At 47.5% G+C, this 9,968-nt stretch overlaps 1 protein-coding gene across 5 annotated transcripts in view; it reads right to left on the bottom strand.

The window, feature by feature from the left end:
- Nucleotides 1-426: 426 nt before the first annotated feature.
- The window catches only part of CLIP2 (CAP-Gly domain containing linker protein 2), a 99,030-nt gene continuing 89,488 nt past the window's right edge, over nt 427-9,968 (bottom strand). For 4 of the 5 annotated variants that reach the window (XM_077188857.1, XM_077188858.1, XM_054647138.2 and 1 more), the window contains 4 exons: nt 9,175-9,334; nt 5,712-5,897; nt 4,886-4,948; nt 427-4,384 (listed from right to left, as the gene is read on the bottom strand). In XM_077188857.1, the coding sequence (XP_077044972.1) occupies nt 4,373-4,384; nt 4,886-4,948; nt 5,712-5,897; nt 9,175-9,334 (421 nt within the window). In that variant the 3' untranslated portion in view covers nt 427-4,372. Of the gene's footprint in view, nt 4,385-4,885; nt 4,949-5,711; nt 5,898-9,174; nt 9,335-9,968 lie in introns of those variants that run through there. The other variant, XR_013184900.1, reaches the window with a different exon arrangement.

The following is a 9,968-nucleotide window of genomic DNA, read 5'->3' as shown; positions in this document are numbered from 1 at the left end:
GAGGTGGGTCTGGCACAGCACCCTGCAACACTCCTCACCTCAGGGCATTGTGGAAATGTCAGTGAGGGACTGGTGAGACAGAAAATAATCCTGGATTAATAAATGGCACAACCACTCTGAGGCTTGGGAGACACTCGATGGCAGGAGCTGCCCAGCCAGGAGATGGTGCTGGGCTTCCTGTCCCCACCTCTGGCATGGGGTGCACAAGAGCAAACACCTCTGTGACCAGCTCAGCTCCTCCCAGGACAGCTCTGCAGCCTCCCAGGCACCTGCAGAGCCCAAACACAGATGGCTCCAGGTCACTGCTGGGGCCCAGGGCAGAGGGATCAGTGCCACAGCCCTGTGGCCCCAGCCCCTTCCAGCTCATGACACTTTGTGCTCTGCAGAACACCCTGAACACGCCCCAGCAGCCCCAGGATGCCCAACTTCAGCCACAGAGTTTATTGTTCAGTAGGAGCTCACCACACCAGCAAGCCAGGACAAGGGGGATGGTACATGAATACAGATGTGGAGGAGTTACACAGACAGATTTGTACAGCTTTTGTACAGAGGAAGAAAATGAATCAAATAACAAAATAGACATTAGCAGTCAAACATTTTTTTTTTGTCTTTTTTTTTGTATCATACTAACAAAATCTGATAGCCAAAAAATGACTAAGCTACAAAATTGTAATACATACTGTATGGGTAAAAGGTTATCATCCATTTATACATCTAGTATCATCTTTTTTCTGGTAACTTACAGGAAGCCTATAGGATCTTAGTGTATTAATAACTCCCTACAGATAGTGCTGAGCTGCTAAAGCTGCTGAATAACAGAGTATTGGAATTTTCATTAAGACTTTTACAGTGCCATTTTGCATTGTTTTGTTTAATGAAACCCTTATGCATCTCTACTGCAAGTCAGAGGAGCTGCTGGTGGCTGGGGGGAGGCAGGAGCTGTAAGGCCTTGGCTGGCAGCTTGGCACCTGTCATTGCAGAGCTGTGACACCCAGGCAGTTTGGTGCCATCGTTCCACAGGGCGCCAGCACGGTGCTGCCCTTGCTCCAGATCTCTGGATGCTGCAGGAGGGATAAGCTGACATTCCCAAGCAAGACTCATTCTTTTCCCCTTTGGTCTTGAGAAATAGAGAAGAAATCACTCCATGGTAAGTAGTCTCCATCCCAAGGGCTGTTTTTGCAGTGGGTAAGGGCTCAGCTCCCAGCAGAACAGCAGCACTGACTGTCAGGGCAGTGCCCCTGGCTGTGGGGGCTGCTCCTTCCCTCGGAGCCCAGCTCTGTGTCACCCCCTGCTCCCCACCCTGCACCCCTGCTCAGGACCCACCTGCAGCTGGGAAACCAGCATGGCACTCTCAGGCTGGGAGAAAGGCTGGGGAAAGCACAGCCCTCCCTTAGCAGCTCCCAGGGATCGAGGTAAGAGCAAGGCTGAAGCCAAAGGGGGAGTGAAGGCACAAACAGGAACCAGCCCGGATCAACAACAGGACAAGGGGACATCACCACTGCGCCAGGGCCCCAAAGTCTCCCAAAGCCAGCAGGACCAAGGATTGTGAAGCACTTTATACACCACCACATAGGTAAAAATAGCACTTAAACTTACAAATAAATAGAGGGGATGGGGAATCTCCCCCTTGTCCTTTCCAAGTTTGTCCCTAGTGTGGTCTCTTACCACCTCAGGAGGGCAGCCAGAGGCTGGTGCCCTGGGGAAGCCTGTGCTGATTTTGGACAGGGAGGAAGTGAGTGAGTGCAATCCCTCCTTACACAGGGCTGAGCTGAAGCCCACATGAGCACACAAATATCTGCTGGCATTTTGGATGGTCCTGTTTGGGAGCAGCTCCCATGGACCTGCACCCCAGAGGGGCTCCAACCCTCAGCCCTGCCACACAGTGACCACAGAGCCTGCACAGAGAGCCAAGCAGTGCCAACAGCTCCTGGCTGATCCTCAGGGAGCAGCAGAGTCATTTACAGCCAGAGAAGGCCATCAGCACTGGCTCTGAACCTGCTCTGAACCCCTCTCTCTGCTCCTGTGCTGCATTGTCTCCTGAGCTGAACAGGAAAAGCCCCAGGTCAGGGAATGGTGCCTGGGAAGAGGCAGGAGCCAGAGACTCTTCCAGCCTGGCAACTTTGGATCTGATCAACAGAACCAAAAACATGGTCCCCATGGGGACTCCCAGGGGATCCCACTCTGTGCAGAGCCAAAGGGAGGTGGAAAGCAGAGATATCTCTGCTGCAGGTGAAGGCAGCTGGTCACGAGTCACTGGAAGACCCAAACAGGAAAATAAATTACAAACCAGAATGGGGCCTCCCTCTTGCAGGTGCCCAGGGAAGCCCACAGGGTCTGCAGACATGACTTCAGAGACCATCCAGCCAACAGGAGCATTTGGGGAACATCAGCCCTAAATTCTTCAAATCAGCAGTGAGGTATTCACTAATGAGGGCTGTAACAAACAAAAACTCCCTCTGGGACTTTCCAAAATCACTTAGATGATGAATACTCAGCCAGAAGGGTTTTGGAGACCACTCCTACAATCCCTTGGGAAACTCCCAGAGCTGGGCAGAGATGTGGCAATCTTCCTGGTGATTTGTAAGAGCTGAAGAAACACTTCTACAAGGCAGGATGGAATCCTACATGAATTCTTTCCAGCCAGTTCCATCCCACGCTCTGCCTCCTGCTACCATGAGCAGATTGCTGCTGTGATTTCTGACCTGTTTTACTTCCCCTTCCTCTCCCATCCTCCTCTGAAGGACAGGAGATCACCAATCCTGTATCAGGTGAGAAGGGTCAAGTGTTCAATGTCATTCTCTTCATGGCAGAATCACAGTCCTGAAGCTCAAGTCTTTCCCAGGCTGCTCCTGGCTGCCCATCCTTCAAAGAAGGAGTCTGGCAACGCACAAAGAGGAAGTGACACAACTTGGTGGGAAATCAGGGCAAAGAGGAACAGAGCTGATGTGCCCTCGTGTTCACCTGCTGGGGTCTGGCTCACATCTCCTCTCCCATCTTGTCCTGTCACAGGTGCCCCATCATAGCAGAAGGCTGGAGGAGGTGGCACTAACTGGGAGAAGCCTGGAAAAATATTGCTGTGACTGCTCCCTGTGCTGCTGAAGAGTGACCCTGAGCTGGGCTCTTTCACACCTTTAAGAGCATGTTGTCACCTTCCTCTGCCCTATTATCACTTGGGAGCCGTGGTGCAAAGCTGGAGTAAAGCCTTGGGAAGAGGGAACAAGATCCTCTGCTGGTACAGACACAGGAGCTGTGTGGGCTCTGCTCTTGGATTGCCTCTGCTCCAAACACTCACAGCCAGGTCATGCACAGAGGATTGCTGAAGCCATCAAAGGCTCACAGCAGCACCTCCAGCTCATCCATCTCGGGCAGCAGGGGCTGGGCATCACACTGGAGAGCCAAGGACAGCTCTGGAAAGCACCAGGCAATCACAGTGAGCTGTTAAATTGCAGAGACAAGGAGGGAACCTTTTGTTCAGAGCATCTGTCCCACACTGAGCGCCCCCAGAATGGAGCTCCAAGGCCAGCAATGCTGGGATCCAGCACCTGTGGAGTCCTGAGCTCAAAACAGAGCCCAGGAACCCCCCAGGAGAGAGGGGGACCAAGCTGGACAGATGGCTCTGGCACAGACTCCAGCAGCCTGCTCAGAGATCCCACTGCAGGAAAAAGGGCCAAGGTGTGCCTGACCCCAGCTCAGAGCCACCACAGCTTCTTCCCCAAATGCCAGGGGAGAAGAAACAAAATAAATACCCCTCTGAAACTGGGTTATTTCCCATGTCATGCTATAATACAAGAACTAAGTGCAGGTTCTGCTCTAAACCAGTGATGTCTTCCAAAAGGGAGGAGGGGAACATGTCCCCAAACCTCACATCATCAGCCCAGCAGGTCTCACTCACTTGTGCAGGTCCTCAGGACACCAGGGAGTGTGGGAGGGAAGGGACAGACCCCGTGGGAAGGGTGCAGCCTGTGGGCACATGCTTTGAACACCACAGGCAAATCCCTCTGCAGCTCCTGTGGGGTCCCACTGACACCTGAGCCACAGGTCAGGGCAGCTGTCATCCAAACCACGTCAGCTGGTGGGACAAGGGCAGCTCAAACAATACAAATTCCACAGTCAAAACCAATACAAGTAAGAAACCAAACCCAGAGAGGTCCTTCTGCTCCCTCCTGGAACAATGGCTGTCTTGGAAAACTGGACTCTGGGATTGTCCTGATTACATCAGTTAGTTTAGTACATTATAAACATTGTCCTGCTTTGAAGTGAAAATACTGTGTGTGGTCTTTTGGAGGTGCTAAAGCCAGATGTGGTGTTGTTTTTCCTGACTGTGCAGAGGAGCTGATACTGGCGTGAAATGATCCTTTCCACCTCTTCTCTATCAGAGCTTCTCCTGGAAAAAAACAGAACTTGTTAGGCAAAAGCACAGAGGTTTTTTGGGAAGCACAGAGGTTTTTTTGGAAGAGGTGGGGAGTAGAATGCCCACTGCTCTGCCCAGTATGGGTAGCTGAAGTCTGCTGTGGGAGGCCAGCACAGCATGTCCCACCAATGTCACCCATGCAGTGGGGACAGCAGAGAGCTGAGGCTGAGCAGGTTCCAGCAGGGGCTGCCAGGGCGAGTGTGACACAGCACTGACCCAGGAGGCTCCCTTTGCACTGCCCCTCTCTGTGTGCCCCTCACCACCACCTTGCCCATGGCTTCAAGGGGTTTCTAGTCAGGTTCCCACCACTCTTGGGAACTGGAGTTGTGCACAGCCTCTTGCTTTTGCTGTGGGAATGACACAGTCAAGCTGTGCTGGCAGAACTACCCCCAGCCAAGTGCTGTCCCCACCACAGCAGGCAAGAAACCACACAAAGCAGATATGGTTTAAGATAACATTCTGCTCAAAACTTACCTCTTGCTTGTGGGATTTATCCTGCTGGTGAATCCCATTAGCAGACCCAGAATTTCCAACAGTCTGCAATGGAAAACAGACAACACTTACTGAAGAGGGACACAGATCCTGGTGGTTTTGCTTACAAGCACTGAAATCTGGCAAGACTGCCCTGTCCTTCCTTAGCTGCCCACTCCACACAAGGAAGGGAGGGAGGAATTATGAGGAGGACTAATTTATTACTTTATTATACTATATTATATTAAATAATACCATACTATACTAAAGAATACTGAATTACAGAATGCTAAAAAGATAATAATGAAAACTCCTGACTCTTTCCAGAGTCCTGACACAGCTTGGCCCTGATTGGCCAAAGAGTGAAAACAACTCCCAGCAGAATGCAATGGAACAATCACCTGTGGGTAAACAATCTCCAAACACATTCCACATGTGAGCACAACACAGGAGAAGCAAATGAGATCAGAATTGTTTTTCTTTTCTCTGAGGCTTCTCAGCTTCCCAGGAGAAAAACCCTGGGTGAAGGAATTTTTCCAGAGAATGGGAATGTCACACACAGGCACAACCTGCTGGCTGCCTTCCTCAAAGCATTATTGATTTTAGCAGCATTAGCTGAACAAATCTGCATTCTGAGACAGGAGAACTTTCTGTGCTCTCCATCCATCAGAGTTGTTGCATGCCTGCCAAAGGATGGGGAATTCAGCAAGAGGCTCAAGCACTGGCATGGTGCAATGTGACACCCAATCCTGGCTTCTGGGTGAAGGAACCACATTCAGAGAATGCAATTGCCACAGATGAGGCTAAGCCACCCAGTTTGCTGACGTACCTGTGTTTTCTCAGAGGAGAGCCTCATGGCTTCCATGAGCTTCTCCATCTGGTGTCCCTGCTCCAGGGCGTTGCGCAGCACGTCCTCGGTGCTGACGAGCCGGTGCTGCAGCCGGATCACCTCGGACTCCGAGGAGGGGTCGATGAGCGAGAACCGCCGCTGCTCCGGCGCCGCCTTCTCCTTGTCCTGGGGCAGCAGGGGGAAATGGGAGAGTGTGAGAGCCTGAATGAGGGATGGGGGGCTCCAGGCAGTCTCCAAAATGCAGTTTATTACATGCAAGACATTACAGCAGTCCAGGGTGGTGGGTGACAGAGCTGTGCCCACAGCTGTCAGCTCCAGCTGCAGGCAGGCCCTGAGACCCTGAGTTTAGGTTACAATGCATTATAGACTTTGGGTTTGGTTACATTGCATTATAGACTTTTCTTTTGGTTACAATGCATTATAGACTTTTCTTTGCTGAGCATCTTAATGCAGTAGAACCAATCTGTACCTTAACTATTATCTATAGCCTATCATAACTGCTATAATTACCATATTCATGTTAATGTTCTCCAATCACTAAAAGTTGGTACATTACAGTTTAAGCTAGAAGTTGTGTTTCAGTTTTCTTGCAGTGGAAAATTCTAAGACCTTTTTTCTACTGGCAACATTGGCAGACTTGTTTGCCTGGGCTATCCTTTCTGCTTGTTAAAAACATCTTCTTGTTTGGGGTGGGTTTATCCTTTGCTCTAAGCCATACAAACCCCTTCTAACTAACAGACCCTTTGCCTCCTTGGTTATCCAGTGAGACTGGCTCAGCAATTCTTTTCTTCTATATCAAAACTTGCTTCCATTTCTATTTTTCTATTCCTTCTTCAGATTCTACATTCAAAAATCTTTCTGCTAAGCACACATATCTGTGAGACTTTCTTGTCAAACTTTCATCCTTCCCAACAGATGTTACAGGAAAACCAAGTATTGCCAGCTGGGGGCTGTGTACAAATCACAAACAGGACAGGACAACAGCTGAGCTGTTTGATTTTCCAGCATCACTCTCATTACATGGTTATGGCAATGGGAAGATGCCAGCAGCTCACATCCCAGGCAGCAGACCAAGAACTCAATTTTACAACTCACTTTAAAAGTTTTTTGACCAATTGTGGAAACCCAGGGCACTGGGAATGTTTCTCTGTCTGCTCTGGGGTGCCCTGACTCCCAGGGCAGCACTGACTTTGACCCTCATTCATGGAGAAAGTTTCCCAGACTTCAAGATAGACTGGAATCCATAAAAGTGTGAAAAGACTCTAGAGAGTAGTGTAGGTGTATCACTTGGTGAGAAATTGAGGTTTTGGGGTTTTTAGTGTGTAGTGGATGGAAGCAAGATGGAGGGCACAGGGTGTCATCCTGGGCTTCTTCTTCCTCCTTCTCCATGGGTTTGGGTGACATTTTGTAATTGGGCAGAAAAGTCCCCATTGTGGGCTCTTTGGGATCAGTTATTGGGTTAAAAGGGAAAATAATCCAGGTGTCAGCTCTTAATTGGATAGTTTAGTCTTAAAAGACCTTGTACCAAGAGATTGTTGGCCATTTTGTGCCTTCTAATGAAAAGCTGCTGAACTCACAGTAGTGAGACTGTTTTACTGATAAGAAATAATAAACACCTGAGTCTGAACATGAACTATCATCTCAGGTACCTTCAATCCAGACCCAGAGAAACCCACAGCTGGAACCACCACAACCAATCAACACAAAGCAAAAGCACATTGACAGTAGTTCCATCCAGTCACTATAAGCACAGGTACCTTTGGTTAAAACAATACTTGCTTATTTCAAATCCAATACCTGCTTGTGAGCCTTAAAACACAATGCACAGAACTCCATTATAAAGTTTAGAACTTCCTAATATCTCCCTAGATAAACTTTTCTGCAGCTTTGGGAGTTATTCTAGACAAGCATTAATACACAGACCATTGTTCTATTTGTCCTTGCTTTTCTACTTACATAATTTTTCTGCTGATAAATCTCATGGCTACTGCTTAGCTCTAATCACAGTTCTGCTATCTCTGAGGCCTGCCTTTTGCAGCTTTCCCAAACCCCTCTGCTTTTAAGGATTCCCACAGCAGGAGCTGCAGAAAGTCAAGGTATAAATCCATATAATGCCTAGAATCATGCTGCAATTTCAGCAGCAGATGGATCAAGTCACCAGGAGCAGCTCCAGTTTGTTCCCAGCACTTCAAATCAATTATTCACATCTCAGCCACTGGAGGACGTTGAAGTACACGGGAATTTGAGGACACTGCTTATTCTTGGATCAGACAATCTGTAAAATGTGGGGTAGCTGAACCACCTTCAGTTCCTCCCACAAACTGTAGCCCTATTTAGCCATGGATCTAAAACCTGAGTGAACAGAAGAACACTGGAGGAGGACACAGGAGGCTACAGCTTCCTCATGAGGGGAAGCAGAGAGGCAACACTGACCTGTGCTCTCTGTGACCAGGGACAGGAGCCAGGGAATGGCCAGAGCTGTGCCAGGGGAGGTTGGAGATCAGGGAAAGGTTCTTCCCAGAGGGTGCTGGCACTGCCAGGGTCCCCAGGGAATGGGCACGGCCCTGAGGCTGCCAGAGCTCCAGGAGCCTTTGGACAATGCTCCCAGGCAGATGTGATTGTTGGGGTGTCCTGAGCAGGGCCAGGAGTTGGACCTGATGATCCTTCTGGCCTTTCCAACTGGGATACTCTGTGATAAATGACATGGGGATATCTTTGCTGCATAATGAGGTGCTGCTAAGCTCAGTCACTGTCAAGAGAATTCCCATCAGATGCTCAGCAGCACAAAATAAAACACAAAGACCTGGAGGAAGAGTGAAGGACTCAGATCCCCCACTCTGCTCAGCAGTACAGAGCCCTCCAACCCCTAGGCTGTTCCCAGGATTGTAGGAAATAAATTTATAAAAAGTTTTTAAAGTTTAACCAAAGATTATATAAGTTTATACAGAAGGTATATAAGGTTACCTTATATACTCACTATACACAACAAATAATAAACAAAACCATCAAAAAAAGATTTTTCTATCCAAGATGGAGGGGGAAATGTAAGAATTAAATACTACAAATAAAATGTAATAAAACAAAATATAAAACTAATAAAACAAAATAAAACACTAATAAAACAAGCTACAAATAAAACTAAATACTTTAGAAAAATAGAACTACAAAACATACATTGTAGTGGGACCCACGAAAGATAGTTTTAAATAATTAAAGCATCTACAGCATGATGTAAGAAAAAACTAATAAACCAAGAAACACTGATAGTGTATTGTAATTAAAAAATAGTTAACTTCTAATTATAACATAACATCTATATTATCTCACCCTTCTCATAAAACAAAAAATAAAATAAAACTTTTTAAAAACCCCTCTCAGCTACCCCAGCTCTGGCTCAGGAAAAGAGCATTATCCAACACAGGATGGGTTTCAGAGCCCTCACCAGCACAACCAGCTTCTCCCGCAGCCCCTTGATGTCGTCCTTGAGCTTCTGCTCCTTCAGCCTCCACTCAGCCTTGTGCACCTCCCGGCTGAGGTCGCGCTCCGGCCCCGGCGAGTGCCGGTTCGCCTCCAGCAGCAGCGCCCGCAGCTCGTTCAGGCTCCTGCCACGGGAGAAACCACAGACTCGGGCTTTAAAATGTTCAAAGTTCAATATGCTTATAAAAATAGTGATACAGATAGAGCAGTAAGAATTTGGGCGATCAGAGTTAGGAGGATAAAAGCAAAGAATTACAAATGTTCGGATGCTTTCCTCTCGAAAACAAAGGATTCTTACTAACAAAGGACTAACCCTTAAGAGCCTGTCGCATATTCATACATGATTCAAAAATTCTTTTCAAACAAAGGGTTTTCTGGTTATTGTCAACTTCCCCCTCCTTCATCTTGTAAATAAACCATGGTCAGACTCCGTGGAGTCTGTAAGGAGACTTGTTCTTCACCATAAGGAGGCAGTAATTCATCTCTTTGAGATCTCAGTGTCTTGTTGCTGTTCTCTCTGTGCAAAGAATTTCTTTACTATCTCATCCCTTTCTTGAGCTAGTTTTAAAGTATCTTACATAGCATAGTTTCTATTTTAACATTATGTTAAAACTTAAAACTATATTTAAAACACTGCTTAAGAGAATTTATACAGCATAACTTTCTAACATAACACATATAATATTCATTTTAATATTTGCAAAAAGCCAATCATATAATAGACATTTTTCACATGCAAGCAGCAGCAGGAAGAGAGGA

This window comes from Agelaius phoeniceus, chromosome 20, assembly GCF_051311805.1.
Source record: "Agelaius phoeniceus isolate bAgePho1 chromosome 20, bAgePho1.hap1, whole genome shotgun sequence".
Taxonomy (NCBI): Eukaryota; Metazoa; Chordata; class Aves; order Passeriformes; family Icteridae; genus Agelaius; species Agelaius phoeniceus.
The sequence above is the reverse complement of the archived record's forward strand: the minus strand, read 5'-3'. Positions and strand labels throughout refer to the sequence as shown.